The following is a 23,909-nucleotide window of genomic DNA, read 5'->3' as shown; positions in this document are numbered from 1 at the left end:
GATTTTTACATATAATACTTTCTATTACAATCATATTCCTCACATGGTGTGTGCAGAATGAGACACCCCTTTTCATACTTACTTTGAACAGAGATTTTTAAAATATGCTTTTTAAAAGATGTGTTGTAAATGCAGTATACCTTTTTTAAACAATCTCGGACATTTCCATTGCTTTTGTAAAGGAGGAGAGTTCATGCTTTAGAGCAGCTCAGATGGACCCCATTTCACTTCCGAGCAAACTGTTCCCCCACCTCCATACTGCCGCCATAACAAGCTCAACTGTAGAGGGTAACTGAAGCACAACTGTAGAGGGTAACCCAAGCACAACCAGAGAGGGTAACCCAAGCACAACTGTAGAGGGTAACTCAAGCACAACTGTAGAGGGTAACCCAAACACAACTGTAGAGGGTAACACAAGCTCAACTGTAGAGGGTAACCCAAGCACAACTGTAGAGGGTAACCCAAAACACAACTGTAGAGGGTAACCAAAGCACAATTGTAGAGGGTAACCCAAACACAACTGTAGAGGGTAACCCAAGCTCAACTGTAGAGGGTAACCCAAACACAACTGTAGAGGGTAACCCAAGCACAACTGTAGAGGGTAACCCAAAACACAACTGTAGAGGGTAACCAAAGCACAACTGTAGAGGGTAACCCAAACACAACTGTAGAGGGTAACACAAGCTCAACTGTAGAGGGTAACCTAAGCACAACTGTAGAGGGTAACCCAAACACAACCGTAGAGGGTAACACAAGCTCAACTGTAGAGGGTAACCCAAGCACAACTGTAGAGGGTAACCTAAGCACAACTGGAGAGGGTAACCCAAAACACAACTGTAGAGGGTAACCAAAGCACAACTGTAGAGGGCAACCCAAACACAATTGTAGAGGGTAACACAAGCTCAACCGTAGAGGGTAACCCAAACACAACTGTAGAGGGTAACCCAAGCACAACTGTAAAGGGTAACCCAAAACACAAGTGTAGAGGGTAACCAAAGCACAACTGTAGAGGGTAACTCAAACACAACCGTAGAGGGTAACACAAGCTCAACTGTAGAGGGTAACCTAAGCACAACTGTAGAGGGTAACCCAAACACAACCGTAGAGGGTAACACAAGCTCAACTGTAGAGGGTAACCCAAGGACAACTGTAGAGGGTAACCTAAGCACAACTGTAGAGGGTAACCCAAAACACAACTGTAGAGGGTAACCAAAGCACAACTGTAGAGGGTAACCCAAAAACAACCGTAGAGGGTAACACAAGCTCAACTGTAGAGGGTAACCTAAGCACAACTGTAGAGGGTAACCCAAAACACAACTGTAGAGGGTAACCAAAGCACAACTGTAGAGGGTAACCCAAACACAACTGTAGAGGGTAACCCAAGCACAACTGTAGAGGGTAACCCAAGCACAACTACAGAGGGTAACCCAGCACAACTGTAGAGGGTAACCCAAGCACAACTGTAGAGGGTAACTCAAACACAACCGTAGAGGGTAACCCAAGCACAACTGTAGAGGGTAACCTAAGCACAATTGTAGAGGGTAACCGAAACACAACTGTAGAGGGTAACCCGAACACAACTGTAGAGGGTAACCCAAACACAACTGTAGAGGGTAACCCAAGCACAACTGTAGAGGGTAACCCAAACACAACTGAAGAGGGTAACCCAAACTCAATTCAAAGAACAAATGAGGAAGCCCAAGGATTCAAATTACAAATGTGACGTCAAATACGCCCCACCACAATGTCATAAAAAGACCAGTGCTGCAGGCATAACTTAATTTGGGTGGAATTATTGCCTTATAAGCCGATAGGACATGTGCAAAGTGCCTAGTCCGGCAGCCCTTTTACAATCCATAAATAGCAGAAGCCTGGGACAGTGCCTTACTTTTACAATGGTTTGTATGATAACTATTGCTGCAGTTACTAGAAAAAATCCTGCCCAATTAAGGGTAAAATTGCATTGTTTCCATGTTTGCACTCCCAAAAACCAATGGACATTTTTTACCTAATTCTAGCACCCTTCTTTCTGAAAGTCAAGACTTTGCTCTTTGAGATATTACTTATGAATAGTGCTCCTCCACAGAGTCTTCCGGAGCTCTAAGGTGCCTTTGGAGTCCTATTGGAGCTAAATTCAACAGGACTACATCGTCGGCATATAAAGACAACAAACGTCCATTGGAACGAGTTTGGGAGGGTCCCCCTTTGCCATACCTACTTTGCAAGGAAGAGCATGAATATGATTGCTATCATGAATTCATCGGGGGCCATGGCACCAGAAGTTCTTGCACATTTCCTGAATCCAGCAATCTCCTTACCAGTAGATGGACCATATGAAGCTAAGGAATCTGCAACAACCCTTAGGACTGGCAAATCACTCCTGCACGAGTTTACACGCGTGTAGCTCAGAGTCATACTGGGGCCAATCGTCAGCCACTATCGGAATTGCTTGAGCGGCAACTCTAGAGTCGCAGTATTCTGCGATTAGAGTCCAGTGTTTTCTTGGCTTCTTAGAGGCGACTGCTTCCCTCAAGTTAATCCCCTTCCTGCCCTCTTCCTGTCTGCGTTCTGTCACTTTAAATCTAACTCTTTTGCGCTTAAGATGATAAATGTCACTCTGTCTCAAGATTGTGAAAGATGTAAATTGGTTCCTGATTTGGAGGTTTATTTCCTGGTTCTCTGTTTTTAGAGCCCGTGAGACCCTTCGGGGCGGCTTTCATGCTTTTTCCTTTGTCTTTACTCCTGTAGACATGGAAGTAAGTCAGTTGCCACCGGTACCATAACAGCGGGTCACACTGGAGGATATGAGGCGGGCCTCGACGAGCTTCTTTAAGACATTGGCCCAAGGCCATTATATGCTCACATAACCTGTGTACTTCAACGTCATTATTTATATATTTATATTCACTGAAAAACCAAAGTTTAAAGTAATGTTATAGTAAGGTGAAAATGTCAGTGACCTCATAATGTTTTAAACTGAAAAAAAAACTGAAATTCACCACTTATATTTATCGCTAGTAACTGTCATTTGTGCCCTAAAGGAATGATAAATCACGCCCCCACCATACACAGACTATCAACAATGATGTCATTTCAGATGTTGGAGCCATGTTATCAATGATGTCATAGTTCATGTCATGAGGGATGAAACATGTGGTATAATTAGCAGTGCTTGGCAGGGGTGCAAGTTACAGTTACTTTAGGGCACGAGTTATAGTTACTAGGGATAACTATTACTGGTGAATTTTACGTTTTTTTGTTTAAAAGTTTAAATTGTCACTGAACTTTTCACCTTATTATCAAGTTACTTTAACGTTTGTGTTTTTAAGTGAATCTGTAGGGTTTTTTAAATGCCCTGCATCCATCCCCTGCATGCAGCTAACCCCCACCGCCCCTCGCAGGCAAGACACGCCATGCCACTCGTGGGCTTCTGGCCTGTGCAGTGCATGGTTGATGTTACAGGTCCTGGCCGTACCCAGGCAGACTTACTGACTTTGTCAAAGAGTCACAACACCAAAATATAAGAAGTGGACTTATTGGCTTAATCAAGGGTTGAGCATATCAATATATATGAAGCAGATCTAGCATCTTTCCCCAAAAACTACCAATATTTTTAATTAAATGTATATTTCATTAATTCACACAATGTAATATTTATTAATAGTGATTATTATAAAAATGTTTCATAAAGTTTTAACAAAAAATATCAACATCTATGAATCTTTCTTTTAACATAGTTTTTATTATTGCAGTTTGTAGTCTGAAAAATGCTGAAAGAAATGTCATCATTTTACAGCCAATAAAGTGCGAGAATAAAAGCAGCCAGAATGGGGCCTCGCACTACAGCTGAAGAGCACAGAGCTCCAGCTAAGAGTGCTTTCCAAAAATGTGGTACATTCTCCTGTGGTCATGCATTTAGGGACCCAGGAGAATTGCTGATTTTTTTAATGTTGCTGGGGGGGCAGTTGCATTCCCAACAGCCCCCACAATGTTAATATACATTCTTGGTGGTGCCCTTGCCTCTTGTAGGGGCACCACAAGCATGATAATGTTATAATAAAATGCCCGGGGGCAATATAGGGTACTCCTTGCTAGGAGCTGTGAACACTAAATGAGTGCTTCCTGCCACTCATTAATGACATTTTTATTTGTTTAAAAAAAATATTTTGGGTGCCATGAGGCCCACTTAGGGCACCCACAATAAACAATGTTGGGGGGCCCATCCGGCTTCACGTATACAGCCAACCTGGCCATCCAGCAATGCTCCTGCATGTGGGAAAAGGTATTTTTCTTTGCTCCTGCCAGGCAAGAGCCGTATGAGATTCCCTGCCCGCAAGAGAATGGGCGGTGGAACAAATGTCTGCTTCCACCCGGCGGGAGCGTTTTTGCAGCTCCCGCTGGGTGAGAGCAGAGTTATGTATACCCTAACCAATCAATCAAAAATCTGTATTTCAGCACAGTAACCATAAAAGCACATACAAATTCATTCCATAAAATCATGTAAAAGAGCAATCTGTCAAGGCATTACAATTCCACTGAGAATCTTCGGGTACAATCTTTCAAGCCATTAAAATTCCCCTGAAAATCTGTGAGCAATTGACATAATTAAAACCAGTATAAAATTATGTAAAAATTCATATGAACATTCGGGTTTGTGTCTCCCAACGCTGAGACTATAAATATTAAAACAAAGGATGAACATATTGCACATTACGTCAATCACCACAAGCTTATTTCCCCAGGGAAGACATACTTTGCGCCTGACTCTCCACATCGCAAACTAGGTATCGTGTTAATGCAAAAACCATGGGCCTACTAGCATCTGATCTCACAATTTCTTAGGGCCTCCTGGTGCTCCCGACACGCATCTGATCTCATAATCCTGAGGGCCTCCTAGTGCTCCCGAAACGCATCTGATCTCATAATCCTGAGGGCCTCCTGGTGCTCCCGAAACGCATCTGATCTCATAATCCTTAGGGCCTCCTGGTGCTCTCGACACGCATCTGATCTCATAATCCTTAGGGCCTCCTGGTGCTCCCTGACACGCATCTGATCGCATAATCCTAAAGGCCTCCTGGTGCTCCAGACACACATCTGATCTCCTAATCCTTAGGGACTCCTGGTGCTCCTGAAACGCATCTGATCTCATAATCCTTAGAGCCTCCTGGTGCTCCCTGACACGCATCTGATCGCATAATCCTAAGGGCCTCCTGGTGCTGCAGACACACATCTGATCTCATAATCCTGAGGGCCTCCTGGTGCTCCCGACACGCATCTGATCTCATAATCCTTAGGGCCTCCTGGTGCTCTCGACATGCATCTGATCTCATAATCCTGAGGGCCTCCTGGTGCTCCTGACACGCTCCTGATCTCATAATCCTAAGGGCCTCCTGGTGCTCCAGACACACATCTGATCTCATAGTCCTTAGGGACTCCTGGTGCTCCCGACACGCATCTGATCTCATAATCCTGAGGGCCTCCTGGTGCTCCCGACACGCTCCTGATCTCATAATTCTAAGGGCTTCCTGGTGCTCTAGACACCCATCTGATCTCATAATCCTTAGGGCCTCCTGGTGCTCCCTGACACACATCTGATCTCATAATCCTTTAGGCCTCCTGGTGCTCCCGACACGCATCTGATCTCATAATCTTTAGGGCTTCCTCGTTCTCCCGACACCCAAGTGCACCACAGAAGGATTATTCAGCACCTCCTACTGCTTGTGTAGGCTACGTAGAAGAACATAGCATGCTTGAGGATTTCTTTAGGGTCGCTACAGGATGAGCTGCACCGATCGTCAGCCCTGGGTACTCGAGCCCATTGTGCAGTAAAAGAATGAAGGGGCAATGCCCCATACCGAGGCTGCAGATAAATATGCCTGGCTAATGGTAGCTCTATCTTATCCAGAAAGTCCTCCTTTGAGTAGGAGTCCTTAACTGTTAGGATAAATCAGTTAGTGGGACAAAGTTCATCTGAGTATGTAATAGACACTCGTAATGCTGCCAATAGGTTGGGTTGATTTGTGTCTTGTGGGGGTTGGTTGCCCCAGCATCACTAGGGGCATTCCACCAGCTTTTTTTCCCAATCACTATCAGTGTGGGTTTCACATATTTTAGCCAGGGTAAAATGCATAATATTTCCTCTATGCCCTGGCGATAGGCATGCAGCTCTGGGGTAGCCCAAATTCTCCTCCTGTATAGTATGGGGCTCAGTCCTGTCCTGTCAGAAAGTGTTCTAAGCCCAAGTTCCAGCCTGAGTGGGAGCAGGGAGGTGTTTTAGGTACACCTACCCACTGGCTCATACATCTATTTTCTACTATGACTAGGGGAGTCACACCCACGTGCCGCCACAGCTTTGAGGCTGTTCCAAGGGCCTTGTGGTTGTAGATCTGTATTGCCGACAGAATGAGTCGGAACTGTGAGCTTAGTGACATTTTAGTTATTCCTCCAACTACTTGTTCCATTTTTAATCTACGCTGGGTAATGTGAGTATGCCACCCCAAGATGTTCCGTTAGTGTAATACCCAAATACCCGAAAGAGCGCAGATGCTCGATTGGCGTCCCTGCTAATGTTGGGTTCCTCTAGTCGAGTGTCCCGGGTTCAGAATCATATACTTGGTTTTATCCACGACCCACTGGTTAATCATGAGCAGATTTTAGTGGCTCCAAACATTCTAAGCATTAAATTAAGATGCCTTTAAATTCTGAATTTATCTTGTCATATTTGTTGCGCTTTAAAGACAGAGGTCAAATGTCAGGCTACGTCTTCTGCTGCTTATTTTGTTAACATGGGACTGGTATTTGCAAACTCCTCTCGCTTTGCAGTCAGAGTAAGCAAAGCAAAGTGAATTATTTGACAATCTCACTGGGGTACAGGGAGTGTGAAAGAAAAGGCTGTAGGACAGCATTTTTTTAACACACAACATGAAAGCAAACATTAATTTGAGATTTATTTGAGATCCACCATACTAGAACTCTGTCCTACTGTCCCTGCGATCTGACACACGGTCCTAATGCACCTGAGATTCACCGAACTGGAACTCTGCCCTACTGAACCTGAGATCTGCCACACTGCAACACTGTCCTACTGGACCTATGATCCACCGAACTGGATCTCTGTACTGCTGCACCTGGGATCTGCCACACTGCAACGCTGTCCTTCTGGACCTGAGAACCAACAAGCTGGAACTCTGTCTTACTGGACCTGAAGTCCACCACATTGGGACTCCCTCATACTGAACCACATATCTGCCACACTGGAACTCTGCCATACTGGAAATGAGATCCACCAACATGAAAGTCTCTCCTATTGGTCCTTAGATCTGTCATACTGAAAATCTGTCCTACTAGGCCTGAGATCGGCCACACTGGAAATATTCACTCCTGGGCACTAGAACTCTGCCCTGCTGGGCCTAAGATCCACCACACTGGAACTCCCTCCTACAAGACCTGATATCCAACACACTGGAACTCTCTCCTACTAGACCCGATAGCCACCACAGTGGAACTCTCTCCTAATAGACCCAATATCCAACACACTGGAACTAGACCCAACCCACAACACTAGAATTGCACCCTACCTGGCCTGAGATCCACCACATTGGGCCTCTCTCCTACTAGACCTGATATCTACCACACTGGAACTCTCTCTTACTAGACTCACTATCCACCACACTGGAACTCTCTCCTACTAGACCTAATATCCACCACGCTGGAGCTCTGACCTACTATCACCTACTAGACCTGATAGCCACCACAGTGGAACTCTCTCCTAATAGACCCAATATCCAACACACTGGAACTAGACCCAATCCACAACACTAGAACTGCGCCCTACCTGGCCTGAGATCCACCACATCGGGCCTCTCTCCTAATAGACCTGATATATACCACACTGGAACTCTCTCCTACAAGACCCGATATCCGCCACACTGGAACTCTCTCCTGCAAGACTAGATATTTGCCACACTGGAACTCTCTCCTGCTGGACCCAATATCCACCACAGTTGAACTCTCTTGTACTACACCTGATATCTACCACACTGGAATTCTCTCTTACTAGGCCTGATATCCGCCACACTAGCACTCCCTACTACTAGGCTCAATATCCACCACACTGGAACTCCCTCCTACTAGACCTGATATCCACCACACTGGAACTCCCTCCTACTAGACCCAATATCAGCCATACTGGAACTCCTTCCTACTATACCTCATATCTACCACACTGGAACTCTCTCTTACTAGACTCAATATCCACTACACTAGAACTCTCACCTACTGGACCCGATATCCACCACACTGGAACTCTCCTACTAGACCCAATATCCACCACACTGGAGCTCCCATCTACTAGACCCGATAGCCACCAGACTGGAACTCTCTTCTAATAGACCCAATATCTGCCAAACTGGAACTAGACCCAATCCACAACACTAGAACGGTGCCCTACCCGGCCTGAGATATACCACATTGGAACTCTCTCCTACTAGACTTGATAACTACCACACTGGAACTCTCTCCTACAAGACCCGATATCTGCCACACTGGCACTCCCTCCTACTAGACCCAATATCCGCCACACTGGAACTCTCTCCTGCTAGACTCAATATCCACCACAGTTGAACTCTCTTGTACCAGACCTGATATCTACCACACTGGAATTCTCTCTTACTAGACCCAAAATCCACCACACTGAAACTAGACTGATTTCACAACACTAGAACTCTGCCCTACTGGAACTCTCTCCTACTAGACCCGATATACACCACACTAGCACTCCCTACTACTAGGCTTGATATCCACCACACTGGAACTCCCTCCTACTAGACCCAATATCCACCACACTGGAACTGTCTCCTACTAGACCTGATATCCACCACACTGGAACTCTCTCTTACTAGACTCAATATCCACTACACTAGAACTCTCACCTACTAGAACCGATATCCACCACACTGGAACTCTCCTACTAGACCCGATATCCACCACACTGGAGCTCTCACCTACTAGACCCGATATCCATCACACTGGAGCTCTCATCCACTAGACCCGATAGCCACCAGACTGGAACTCTCTTCTAATAGACCCAATATCTGCCAAACTGGAACTAGACCCAATCCACAACACTAGAACGGTGCCCCACCTGGCCTGAGATATACCACATTGGAACTCTCTCCTACTAGACTTGATAACTACCACACTGGAACTCTCTCCTACAAGACCCGATATCTGCCACACTGGCACTCCCTCCTACTAGACCCAATATCCGCCACACTGGAACTCTCTCCTGCTAGACTCAATATCCACCACAGTTGAACTCTCTTGTACCAGACCTGATATCTACCACACTGGAATTCTCTCTTACAAGACCCAAAATCCACCACACTGGAACTAGACCAAATCCACAACACTAGAACTCTGCCCTACTGGCAGTCTCTCCTACTAGACTTGATAACTACCACACTGGAACTCCCTCCTACTAGACCCAATATCCACAACACTGGAACTCTCTTGTACTAGACTCGATATCCACCACACTGGAACTCTCTTGTACTAAACCCGATATCCACCACACTAGAACTCCCTCCTACTCGACCCATTATCCACACTCTCTCAGTCTTTACTACTGGCACCCTCCACATTTTGATCTTGCACCACTGAACTTCTTTCAAGGTTATGAACAGTCAATTAGTTCCCAAATTAAGTTAAAATCCAAAGTAGCATACCTACTTGGGTTCCAGTGAGGAAGGGCGGGTTATTCTAAAAGAAATCTTACTGGTATGAAAGTACTTACTACTGTTTGGAAGTAGCAGTAACCCAAACTTCTGCTGCTGATGTAGCATTACAGCCAGTCGGAAATACCGTCCGTAGAAATTAGTAAGAGTGGTAAAATTATCATTGATGGAACACAGAGATTCCTTATGTTCAGCAGCTAAATACTGGTACTTTTTACAGATGGCAGTAAATTTCAACCAAGAGCCAGAATTAAGGGGCACATGCATCAAGCATTTTTGCCTTCGTAAACGGACTGGTTTGCAGAATCGGCCTGTTTGGGAACGCAAAAAATACTTTTCTGATGCAGCAAACCTCTTTTTGCAATTCAGTAACCTGTTACCGAACCGCAAAATGAGTTTGCGATTCGGTATTTGGAAGGGGCGTGTTTAGGGCATCCCTTCCAAATACCAAATCCTAACGTTATGCATGAATGTTTTGTGACAGTGAATGCGGTTGCAAAACATTTGTATATTACCACCTTAAGTAGGTGGTAACCCATTCTCAAATGGGAATGGGTGCACAAGGGACCCCTTCCACTTTGTGAAGGGTTGTAAAAACATTTTTAAGAGCAGGCAGTAGTCCGTGGGTCCACTGTCTGGTCTTATAAAATGAAAAAAAAAACGTTTCATTTTACTTTTTGTAAAGCATCTTGTTTTCCTTCAAGGAAAACAGGCTGCTTTACAAAAAAAAGATTGTTTTATTTAAAAGCAATCACTGACATGGCGGTCTGCTGACTGACCTTAGCAGGCCACCATCCCCGTGATTTTGGCGATTTCTAGGGGGTTGCATATTGCGATCTTACTTATTAATATTAATGAGGAAGAGCGATTTGTGACCCCCTTTGAATCTCAATCTGAAACTCTCTGAGTTTCATGCATTGTAAATTGCGATTACCTAATTTCCATTCTCAGGAATTAGCAATTAAGTATTTGCAATTTACAATTTTGATGCATGTGCCCCTAAGAGTGTAAATTAAGAGGACAGTGGAGCCAACCATTCTTTTGTTGTTGCCTGGGTATTTGGTGACCGCATACAGGCTGGTATTCAAATGCAGCTCGCTTGCTGTGGGTTGTACGCTATTAACGACCATCTCAGAGGCATTTGTATTTCCAATGCTAAATAAAGTTCCTTAGACATTTTTTCCTATAATGAGAAATCCATTGGTAATGCATTTGGGATGCCTAATAATTCTGTTAAATTAGATCATCTGTAGAAAGGCGGTATGTTCCTCACAGACCCATTCTGCAGCTTTAGTGGTCTGTTTTGTCTGAATACTGTTTGGAAAGTGGAAATGCAGCGGACACCACTGCACTTGACTTACGCTATTTCTCCATGATATGGTAGCAAAGTGCGTGTGGAACTAAATTTGGTCAAAACTGTAGTGTCCAAAAAGAGTCTGTAAACAGCCACAGAAATATCTGCTGGAAGTCAACGTGCGACATAAGGGAGCAGATTTACAAGAAAGTGCCGCAGCGTGGCACCGCACGCCCTTTGGCTGCGCCACGCTGCGGCACTTTCGGGGCACAGGAATGCAACATATTTACATTGATATGCCGCATTCCGGTGCTCTCCCCTGCGCTTGCACACAAACAGCTGCCATGTGCCGGCGCATGCACCCTTGCATCACGGGGGCACCTTCCTGCACGAAAACAATCACTACAGGCGTTTTCCTCTTTCAATGTGCGCTGTAGAATGCAGCACGCATTGAAAGAGGAAAAAAACGAGGAGAAATGAAATCATTTCTCATCGTTGCGCCTCGCCACGCCACCCCTAGGGTGGCATAGCATACTGACGCATTTACAGGTTTATGATTCCTCGTAAATCTGGAAATGTGTCTGGTTCAAAAAGTGACGTACTGGCAGCGCAAATGGCTTGTAAATCTGCCCCAAGATGTTTATAGACATTTGTTTATGAATCCCTGGATAAGTGGTTGTGACAGAGGCCATGTGCATGTGTATGTGAAGAGTGCATGCAGAATCAGTGGGAGAGAGATTTCCCAGGAGATAAAAAACACGAGTGTTTATCACAGATTCTGAGAGCAGGAAATAAGACTGGGTGTTTTGCAATGTAATGCCCAACATTATTGACCTTAGAGAATAAAAGGCCACAGTTTGCAGACAGATATGAATGAATGAATGAATGAATGAATGAATGAATGAATGAATGAATGACCATCTTATTGAGCGCGAACAATTGTCCAGAGGCGTCAAGGCGCTAAAAATCAGATCCACTGCCAGAAGAACGGGAGCATCAATTCTCTCAGGAAAAAGTTAAAGGGCATAAAGCCAGGTCTTTAAAGACTTACGAAAGAAAGGTTGTGACTCAAGGCAGGAGATTGATATAGGGAGAGTGTTCCACAGCTTAGAGGCCGCCACAGCAAAGGCTCTTCCTCCCCACCTAGTCCTCCTAAACCTGAGACTAACCAGCCGATTTTTATTGGCAGAACGCAACTGTCTATTAGGGACATACCGTTGGAAGAAGTGTTTGATTCCCTCCGGACCCGAGTAATGAAGCACCCTATGAACAATGCATAGGGCCTTGAACGAGATTCGTTTCTCACTGGGAGCCAATGGAGTGTCCGAATGGCAGCAGAGGTCGAGTGAAATTTAGGAACATCCAAGGCAAGTCTAGCTGCAGCATCCTGGACAATTGCAGCTTATTAATAGATGCCTTGTTGATGTCCAGAGAGAGAGAGCATTACAGTAGCCCACCCTGGACAGAGTCAGGGCCCCAGCTGCTTGTTTCCACGCGGGGAGAGAGAGAAACTGAAACACCTTCCTAAGGGTTCTGATGACCCAGAAGCAGGATGAGCCTGTCCTATTAACCTGGAGATCTAAAGACAGCTTGTTGTCAACTATGATACCAAGATTATTTGCTGAAGCAACAGGACAAGGACATAGTCCAAGCACTCCTGCCCTCCATGAGTGGGTCCATACAGATTGTTGGCTACCAAAGACTAGGACCTCAGTTTTGTCCCCATTTATTCGAAGGTAATTATTTACCATCCAGGTAGCCACGGCCTGCATGCAGTTGTCGACATTGGGGGCAGAGGCATCTATACCCTTTGTAATAGACTCAATTAGTTGTGTATCATCAGCATAGGATAATGCCTCCAGCCCAAAGGATCCAATCAGGTTAGCCAATGGAGACGCATATATATTGAATAGGGTGGGGCTCAGAGAGGAGCCCTGCGGAACTCCACAAAAGGTGGGTGTGGAGTCAGAGTCAAATTGGTCCAAGGTATTTTCTACTAAAGACATGCAGGGCTGTTCACAAAGATGATGTGTGAGTAAGTTACATATATAAGTTTACTCTTACACTTTTGAATAACTTTACTACTTCTCGCTATTCACCATTTACGAGTGTAATGTCACTCAAAAGTGTAGGCTTACAAATCTCCACCGCCTCAAAAAGAGGGTGGAGCCAAAGTTACAAGTGTAAAGTTGATACAGCCAAAAAGAAGCTGGAGTAAGTCCAACACCACACGTGGCCAAACTGATGCTGCAACTAAACTACTACAATTATATAAAGTAAAATAAATGAGGCCGAGACTTAAAACCCCAGTGGAAATGTTGCTAAATTAAAATAATTCATTAGAACCTTTTTTAACAAACAAATATAGAACAACTTTGATGTTAAAAAATACCATGTTTTAATAATAAGGATTGTTTAATGATAACATATTTTACTACATATTTTAATGTATCAACGACATTTAGAATTAGTTTAATTAATTCAAATTAAATTAATTCAATACATAACATTTTGCAATTTGTATTACTTAATACATAATAATTAAATCCAAATATTTTGTTTTAGGTGAGTTTTTTTTGTTTTTAATAAATCTTTAAATTTATTTTACATTTCATATTACATTGCATTGCAATTCCATTTATATAGCACTTACTACCACTGACTAGGCGTCAAAGTGCTTTTTCGGTGAGTAGCACACTACTCAGAAACCCATAAAGAATTAGTGGTGAATTAGTATAGTGAAATAGGAAAGTGATTTGAGTGATGGATATGTGAGTCAGTTATTTGGATTGAGAAGGATAGTGGAGGGATAGAAGAGAGAAAAAGGTTTGCATTCATATAGCGCTTGCTACCCTTAATGGGGTGCTGAAGCACTTTTTCTGCGAGTAGCACGCTATTTTGGAACCCAAACAGGATTAGTGGTGAATTTGCATATGGAAAATATGAAAGTAATTTGAGTGGTGCACGTGTTAGTCTGTTATTTGGATTGAAAAGAATAGTGGAGAGATAGAAGAGGGAAGGATTTATGTTTTTTTTTTTGGAGCTCAGAGCAGTAGGAGGAGGCTTGGGATGAGTAAAAGGGAGGTGGAGGGAGAGGAGTCAGAGGGAGGGTTTCGAAAGGCTTGTTTTGGGGGATCGGAATAGTAAAAGAGGTATGAGATGAGGCAAGGAGGGGTGGAGTAGGGAAGAGTCTCGAAAGGGTTATTTTGGGATCATAGTAGTGGTATGGGGTTTAGTTTGAATGAGAGAGTGGATTTAGAGGATATATTGATAGAGGTATAGGGTGAAAAATAGGGTAGTGCATTGGAAAGAGTAGTGGAAAGAGGTTTGAGATGAGTCAGAGAGTTGAGGTAGAGGATTTATTGGGAGCGTTATAGGGTAAAAAACTAGGGTAGTGCATAGGATATGCCGAATTAGAAGAAAAGTAATAAATAAGTAAACGTAATACATATATAGATCCAAAAGTAATAAAGATATAGATCCATAAGTACATGCAAGGTATATAGATACATAAAGGAAGGTAGTATATGTAGATAAAAGATGCATTAAAGAAGCTCTGGCTTTCAAGAGTTGTTGTACTTTCAAATGTAATTTTATATATATATATATATATTCATCACCAACTTTTGCTTATCCAAAAGAAATCCAGGACACACAGGAGTGTATGTTGCAAGATTTAATGGGCAAGGTAGCGCCTCACCAACGCGTTTCGCTTTGCAGCTTTATCACGGTGTGGTTAACATTATGCACTTCCTGTATTTACATCCTCCCTAATTCAATGACATTGAAGAAGGACTTCAGAGATAGACTACGCTTACTGATACACATATCAGCGCCATCTTAGCATGTTGTAAAATACAATATATCGTTGTTACAGTAGCCGAATGTTATCAACTACGAAAACAAAAAGTGATTATTGAACATCATATAAGTCAATAAATTACTATAACAGTGTGCTCGCAAAATTTCAAATATGAACACTGATGCTAGCAAAAACACGGGACTTCATTGTGTTTTAAACTAAAACATTAACTGTAAACACATGGTTCTGCTGTTATGCGTACATGAATGATTCGTAGATTAATAATAACCAAAACAAATTGAAATCATGCAAGCTCCGGTGGGCTGCAGTTCGAATGCCAATTCATTAAGCATCACAATATAAGTGCAGAAAAAGGATATATATATATATATATATATATATATATATATATATATATATATATATATATATATATAATTATATATATATATATATATATATATATATATATAACTATATATATATATTTTGTAGATCAATAGTGAAGCAATTGTAGATAAATAGTTATGACAGAAAGATGTACTTCTTTATACAGCCACTTATATATATGTTAAACACAGAATAATTTAACTATCAGTAAAATGTACATTTGTTAAGCAGAACTAATGAATAGCTATATATATATATAAAAAAATGTAAACATAATAATTCTACATGTTTATACAAAGCAATGCACTTATATAGGTACATATTTATAGTTCAAATAAATGATTATATTCAGAGAGATATGTTGTATATTTCTGTCTCTTTGCATATTGTGGTTAAGTGGGGAAGAGCCAATTCTTGAGTACCCTTCTGAAGATAAGGTGGTTATCCGTGGATCTTATGTTGGGGGGTAAAGAGTTCCCTATTTTGGCTGCTTGAACAGAGAAGGATGTGCCACCCATGGTTATTTTTTGTATCTTGGGATTTTGAGGCGAGGTGCCACTGTAGAGCGCAGATTCCTTTGTTTAATGTATTTGGTGATTTTATTCCTAATGAAGAGCGGTCCTGTTCCATGTACCACTTTGTGGGTGATACAAAGCAGCTTGAACATGGATTTTCTGGCAACCTGTAATCAATGCAGGGCTTTCAAGGCAGGAGAGATGTGGTCTCGCGGTTTGATATGCAAGAGTAGTCTGGCAGCTGAGTTCTGAATCCACTGTAGTCTTTTCATGGTTGTTAAAGGTGATCCGTGGTAGAGGCCATTGGTGTAATCGAGTTTGGGCAGAACAAGGGAGATGGTAGCTTGAACCTTGTGTGGAAATCCCAAATGGGGGAAGATTTGTCGCAGAGTTTTTATAGTAAAAAAGCTTGATCGTGCTAGTTTGTCCACTCGGGCATTCATTATGGCTTGGAGTCCATGGTCATTCTGAGGTTTCTTCCTTCCTTCAATATTTTAGGCGGTGTTCCCAGATCATCAGGCCACGTGCGAGCGGGTCATAATGTTTCCAATCGCCACACATGAGTATTTCTGTTTTAGAAGCATTCAATTTGAGATGGCGACATGTCATCCATTGAGTCACTGCTCTGAGACAACTGAAAATTGGCGGTTTCCAATGTCTTTGGGGCATTGCAGGTGAAGGAGTATTTGTGTGTCAAATGCATAGTTGTAGCACGTGAGGTGAAATTGATTGATCAGTACCGGTAATGACTTCATGTAGATGTTGAAAAGCCTGGGCGAGATAATAGAGCCTTGAGGGACCCCTGCTTTTGTGGAGTACGGTTTGGACAAGGAAGGTGGGGTATAGATGACATTAGTTCTGTTGTGAAGGTGGGATGCGATCCAGTCTAGAGCAGTCCCCTCTATGCCGGCTTCATAGAGTCTTTGTTTCAGAGTGTCATGGTCAACCATGTCAAAGGCAGCCAAGAGGTCCAAGAGAAGTAGCGCAGCAACCCCGTTGCTGTCTACTGTGCTCTTCAGGTCATCCCAGATGGCAAGGGGGCAGATTCTGTGCCTCTTCCCGGACGGAATCCTGTTTGGAAGTCTGAGAGTATGGCATTCTCTTCAATGATTTGTGACATCTGGGCGAACGCTGCTCTTTCTATCAGTTTGCCCAGGAAAGGTCCATTAGTAATGGGTCTGTAGTTGTTTGGGTTCAGAGGGTCCAAATTTGTTTCCTTCAGTAATGGGCGTATGTATGAGTTTTTGAGTTCTTCTGGAAATTTTCCGGTAGTCAAGAAATTGTTGATGATTCTTCTTACTGGAGTGGCAGCAGAGGCTGTTAGAAGAATTGTCTTGAAGGTTTGCGATGGACATGGGTCGGAAGGGCTGCCGGCAGGCCTGCTTGCTTTGACCAGGTCCATACATTTATTGTGTGAAATGTGTTTGAAGGAACGGAGAGGCTGGGTTAGAGTATTCTTAGATTGTAGCTTTGTAAGAGGGTCAGTGCTGATGCTTTGTCTCTGTTTTCAGTATGAGTCCAATGTGTCTGCTTTGTCCATGATATGCGCGTTTGTCTGTGAACTCTTGAGTAACGGGATGAGCTGTTGCATTATCTGAGTTCTTTAGAGGGGACATGGTGTGTTTCCAGGAGACCTGGTGTGTGGGTGAATTGATTTGAGATGATTTTATTATTTTAGACTATAAAACAATATAATGAATTAAAATCACTTATGCATTTAACTCTACATTGAGTAAATAGGGTTGGGCCATTTTTTATTTTGTTCTGCATTTAAAAGAAATATATTAAAATAATATATTTATATTTTTTTCCAGTTTAATAAGCATTTTTTAAATGTCCCTATATTTTACAAAGGGAGGCCTCCAACCCTGCTTTGCGTAAGTGGTTTGATTCCAAAGAACAGAAAATTAAAATGCAGTAACTGCTAGCTGGGCTCCTCGGGTGAAATGGGATGGCGAATCTACCGGTGAGAGGCGGCTATTCAAAGAAAAAAACAACACGTGTTTTCAAAGAATAAATAGAGGTTATGAACCTCTTGAAATAAATAGCATCGGATGCATTCTGAACCACAATGAGAGCTGCAATGATCCTATATAAAGTGCAATAATATATAATCATGTTTTTCGCTTGTAAGCACCTACCAGAGTCTTTTAGGCTTTGTCACTCAGAAATAAAAGTGTTCTAATGAAGTTAAAAGATTGCCATGAATCAGGCTTAATGGCGCTCACATTTGCTGCTGGAGACGCATTAGGCTGTAAGGCAGTGCCTCGCTGCGACAGGTAACTGCGCTGACCGTGGCCATCAGCTCACAGGGATATAATTACAGACAATGGAGGCGCTAAGAGAGGGTCCTTCTGTAATGCCTTAAGTGGGCCTGTGCCCGGCACCCTGTATTTACCAGGGGCTGAACACTGCTGTCCGTACAATGGACAGTAACACCCTCATCTGTAAAATGTGACGTGGCTGCTGGTCCAACTGGGTTACAACAACTCAATGGATGAGTGTGAGCTTTTAGCTGCAAATATGGGTTACAAATGGCGCGTTTTGTTTTGTCTGTACGAGCTCTATGTAAAAGAGTAAGGGATAAAAAGAAAGACATTCTATACCAGGAGCACTCCTTGATAAAAATTCAGGTAACATTACTTTTGTCATTATTTCAGGGCTACTTGGTGGTGGACAGGAGGCGTGGATCGAGGGTCCCAAATTACAGATGAGGACCTATAGCGCCCATGTTCAAACTGTATGGAATAAAATGCATATAAGTAAAGATGTTGTAGGATGATGAATAGAATGGTGGGAGGAGAAGGTGGGGAAAATGAGGAAAGAGAATTCGTGGTTAGGATGCTGTAGTTAAATTAAACGCTTTAGAGTTTAAGAAATGTCTGCCTTTGATTACCTCTTACCGTTGCTTCAGGACCCTACCCAATCGCTAATCAATACCATCCAGGAAGTACCCTCTGCCTCATTCAATTATTTTGTGGCTTTATACACCTCATGAAATGACCCAATTACTTTTTTTTTCTTTTAAGACTTTATTTTTCCAGTTTGTAACATGTTAAAGGATACATATATGCAAAAAAGTTCACCATCAATAACAGTATTAATGTCGCAGTGATCAAAGCATTGACATGTAGCGTTCCAAAATTGGCATAATTATCATGGCTGGTATAAAGAAATCACAAATACAGTAAAGTTGTCACCTCGAGAGCCCCCGTACGCCCCCAACCGCTGCTGATCCCAGGCAGTGCAGAGACCCCCAACATCGGAGAAATAGTGAACATACTCGGCCAAACATTCAGGCAATGCCATGGCTGTTAATAGTCATTGTAGTATGGTTAGGCCGGAGGGATTTAAGCCGGTTACCGCACCCCCTCTGGAACAATGCCATGGTCTAGTTGAGAGCTGGAGTCTTGCCGCAGGCTGTCCACGTATGTACGATATGGGCCCCATATGGCTTTAGGACGGGAATAACTAGGCATGATGCTGGCATAGACCTCGCTATTGGTGTTACGGTAGGCCATGCTGCGAAGTCAACCCTGCCGGGTAGGAGCGGTCTTGCGGCCCCAATGTATTGATATCTCTCTTTTCGCCAGTAACAGTCCCAGTGATGCCAATCGTCTAACCCCTTTGGGGAAGTTAACCGTGTATCCCAGTAATGCTACTTCCGGCGTCGGAATCAGGGGCAGGGTAATCATTTTCCCTAAAATGCTGTGTATTTATTCCCAGTAGGAATGTAGCTTAGGACAAGTCCATGTCAAATGTCCCCCAGTCACTACGGACATTGTTGTCGTTTACTGGCCTCATCCCAGCGCATGCTTTATACAGTTTGGAGATTAGATGTGCACCACTAGTACTCTCGATGATCAACGTAAGCGGGGTAAACGACTCTGGTTCTATCAGGAAATTAGGCAGTGCGGCGTACAGCGCTGAATGGATGCGACCTAAGACAAATTTATCCATAAAGCTACTGTCATGAAAGTGGGCATCGTCTACAAGCGAGTAGATGTGGCCCTCTGGATATAAATCGCCATTTTGGAAATATCGAATGAGGTCAAAGTGCGCATTACCAGTCGTTCACCCATTATCGGCAGCCAACGAGTATTGGGGATAGGTAAGGCAGAGGAATATAATGTCGGGGCTCCAGTCAACCACCTCAATTTATCCCATGCCCAACTTGTAGTAAATACAGTTTGTATGTCATAGGGGTCCTAGGGACGCCCTTGGGCAGAACAGTGGATAACCGTTCCGGCAGAACAAAGTCTGCTTCTGGACGAATAAATGGGATCCTGGCATCTGGATGAAACCATGCATGGGCATAGCAGCATTGGGCCACTAGATAGTAGAATTGTAGATCTGGGACACCATACCCTCCCCTGTCGTTTGGCAGGGTGAGCACTTACCATCTAACACGTGCCTGCTTCCCTCCCCAGACTAACTGTGTAAGGTGTCAGCTCATGTCTTAAAAAAAACGTTTGGGAGGGGTCTGGGGAAATGACTCAATTACTTAACAGTAACGTTCATTACTCCAGCCCTGATCATCCTTGTAACAACCATGAAACCCTCCCCCCAAGCTTACCCCCCTATTCTGATTGAGAATGTGATTGTTGACTATCCACTCTAGATCTTAGGGTTAATAACAACAGGAAGTGACTCCCAGGAAGTACTTTCATCTTGCTCTATCAGTGTAATGGTGGCCATGTTGGGAGGGATTTCTTTACTTCGGGTGCGTAAGCGGGTTCTGTGGATGAAGAGAGTCACTCCTTGTGAAGACTGGACGAGGCAGAGCAGGCAATGCCTGGGTGTGGGGAGAGGGCGCTCTACATAGTCTTATGAGGACATAGGAACGATTTGACATGGTTAAGGAGCCAAACAGAGCAGTAAACACAACCTCCTTAAAAGTGAGTTTTGAACATTAGTTGATTGCATTTGTCTAAACATCAATACCAGTAATGTGTTGTGAGAGTACGTGCTCGAGTACTCCAGGGTTTATGTGTGTACGGTGCTGAAGTCTAGCGGCTGGAGCAGTCTAGTGATCCATATAGGCGCTAGAGGTGAGCAGATTTATATAGTAAGATGCGAAGCTGCTGTGCTTTAAGTTATAAACCCTGCTCAAGACCTTTAGCCATCCTCTTCCTATAGAACCTGATATGTAGGTCTCGTTACCCCCCACAGATGAGGCACCATCCAGGTGGCTTTGGAAGCGGCTCTCTGCTGAGCGACACAGAGGTGGACCCTATGCGGCCTCGCGTGTGGCCTTCCCGTGGAGACCCTCCAAACACAAGTCTCACTCTCTTACCGATTCCAGCTCTGCAGAGGCGACATTTTCTTTGGAGGGAGGAATTTCGTCGCCGCCCTAAAATAAAAATAAAAAGATGTGATTGTCAACAATGCCCTGAGAAGGGTTAGAGGCAGAGCTAAACTACTCCAGTCACATCAAGGGAAAAATATTCTAAATGTGGAGGGTGGACAGGGCGCCTTCCTATGTTGCATAAGCCTTGTTCCTTCCTATGCTAACAAGGCGCGTTCCTATGTTGCACCTGCCTTGTTCCTTCCTATGCTAACAAGGCGCGTTCCTATGTTGCACAAGCCTTGTTCCTTCCTATGCTAACAAGGCGCGTTCCTATGTTGCACAAGCCTTGTTGCTTCCTATGCTAACAAAGCGCGTTCCTATGTTGCACAAGCCTTGTTCCTTCCTATGCTAACAAGGCGCGTGCCTATGTTGCACCTGCCTTGTTCCTACCTATGCTAACAAGGTGCGTTCCTATGTTGTACAAGCCTTGTTCCTTCCTATGCTAACAAGGCGCGTTCCTATGTTGCACCTGCCTTGTTCCCTCCTATGCTAACAAGGCGCGTTCCTATGTTGCACAAGCCTTGTTCCTTCCTATGCTAACAAGGCGCGTTCCTATGTTGCACAAGCCTTGTTCCTTCCTATGCTAACAAGGTGCGTTCCTATGTTGCACAAGCCTTGTTCCTTCCTATGCTAACAAGGCGCGTTCCTATGTTGCACCTGCCATGTTCCTTCCTATGCTAACAAGGCGCATTCCTATGTTGCACAAGCCTTGTTCCTTCCTATGCTAACAAGGCTCGTTCCTATGTTGTACAAGCCTTGTTCCTTCCTATGCTAACAAGGCGCGTTCCTATGTTGCACAAGCCTTGTTCCTTCCTATGCTAATAAGGCGCGTTCCTATGTTGCACAAGCCTTGTTCCTTCCTATGCTAACAAGGCGCGTTCCTATGTTGCACAAGCCTTGTTCCTTCCTATGCTAACAAGGCGCGTTCCTATGTTGCACAAGCCGTGTTCCTTCCTATGCTAACAAGGCGCGTTCCTATGTTGCACAAGCCTTGTTGCTTCCTATGCTAACAAGGCGCGTTCCTATGTTGCACAAGCCTTGTTCCTTCCTATGCTACTGCAAACCACACTTGCAAGAGTGAGGCGGGAACTGACATGTTGGGCTCTTCACTTAATTAATCCGTTCTTCACCAGTCCGTCTTTATCTCTTATCTTTCATTTCACCCCGGGGTAGGACGGTTCCAATACATTCTCAGACAGACTGAGGCAGCTCTCGCTGTGTCCTTAGACACGGGTGCGCCCCCTCACCTGGTCCTCAGGAGGGATCTCTAGGCCTCGATGTCCCCCAATGCCGCGTGTTCACTCCCACGCGCACACACATTCTATCCATACACAGCCTGGGACGACGTGGGCATCCATGACACACAAATTCTGCTATGGTCAACACATACTGCTCTCCAAGCGCTGCTGCATTCAGGAATTGATGCTGGAGCTGAGGAAATGAAGTCATGGTACTTATCCATGACGTAATTACTGCTGTTAAAAGACACAAGTGGTCCTGGCAGAGAACACCCAGCAATTTGGTATTCGATTGGTCCTTCCAAGTTTAAATCTACCAATCGAACAACAAGTTGCCAATATACAAAACTGGGGATTGAAATCTATTCCTAGTGGCATGTATTGTCGTTTTTTGTTTTTTCTTGAGTTTGAAAAAGTTTTGAGAAGTTTCTCTCTTGAAGAATTGGTGTTCTCCACTAGGACTACTTGTGTCTTTTAACAAATGCTGCCCAGGTCCTACGGATTGTTTTTGGGTCTCCCCATTGTTTGTAATGGTCATTTACTGCTGATCAGTAAAAATACCTCTGCCCAGAATTCATTTTCACTTTCGAGAGGATGAAATAGTGCCACTGTGGATCTGCCAATCCTGAATTACTGCCTGCACGTGACATAACCAAAGCATCCTGGTGTGGATACTGACGACAGACTTCACTCACTTTGAGACCCCGGCTGAGCGCCTGCTGGGCGGTAAATAGTATCAGCTCTGGGCGGTCTGTTACTGCTATGGTGGCGGCTGGAGGTAATGTTACAAGTGGCCTCACTTGTAACATCAGTGGACACCCACAAAGCTACATGGTCATATGTATACACCAACCACACATTCACAGCTGTCCAGGACAAGAGGGTGTGTCTGCAGGATACAAATGAGGTAACAGCGCAGCCAACAATCGACGGGGTGCAGATGGAGGAGTTTATCCTCCTGGAGCAAGATTGTGTCCCCAGAGGCGTAAAAAACATTAAGGGCCAGATGTACGACCAACAAAACAGTGCCTCGCAAATTGCGACTCATTTGCGACTCGCAATTTGCGAGGCGCTATTTGCCATGTACAACAGTGTGTTATACAATGTTTGAGATTCCCAATCGGGTCGCAAATTGTGAGGTTCATGAATATTAACGAGCCTCTCGCAATTTGCAAGCCCAATGGGAATGCCAGCCTTCCCAGGGATGGTGGCCTGCTGGGCTCAGCAGACCACCATGTCTGGGACTGCTTTTTAATAAAGCAGTTTTTTTTTTTAAAGGAAAACGCGCGCGATGCATTGAAAAAAAAAAAATGAAACGTTTTCATTTAATTTTTTAAAGGCAGGTAGTGAGTGGTCCCTGGGACCACTGCCTGCCCTTAAAAAATATTTTCAGAGCCTGTCACAAATGAGAAGGGGTCCCCTGGGCACCCCTTCCCATTTGCGGCTCTATTACCACCCTCTTGAAGAGGGTGGTAATTTGCAAGTGTTTTACGACCGCAATTGCAGTTGCAAAACATTCGTACATGGGTTAGAGAGTCGCTATTTGGAAGGGAACGCCCTTATTTATTTATTATTATTATTATTAA

At 43.9% G+C, this 23,909-nt stretch overlaps 1 protein-coding gene across 1 annotated transcript in view; it reads right to left on the bottom strand.

The window, feature by feature from the left end:
* LOC146863455 (dedicator of cytokinesis protein 2-like) overlaps window positions 1-23,909 on the bottom strand; it is a 2,657,619-nt gene that overhangs the window by 1,605,725 nt on the left and 1,027,985 nt on the right. The window contains exon 27 of the mRNA XM_085642885.1: window positions 21,032-21,088. Coding sequence (XP_085499011.1) covers window positions 21,032-21,088 — 57 coding nt within the window. The remainder of the gene's footprint in view (window positions 1-21,031; window positions 21,089-23,909) is intronic.

This window comes from Triturus cristatus, chromosome 2_2, assembly GCF_964204655.1.
Source record: "Triturus cristatus chromosome 2_2, aTriCri1.1, whole genome shotgun sequence".
Classification (NCBI taxonomy): Eukaryota; Metazoa; Chordata; class Amphibia; order Caudata; family Salamandridae; genus Triturus; species Triturus cristatus.
The sequence above is the reverse complement of the archived record's forward strand: the minus strand, read 5'-3'. Positions and strand labels throughout refer to the sequence as shown.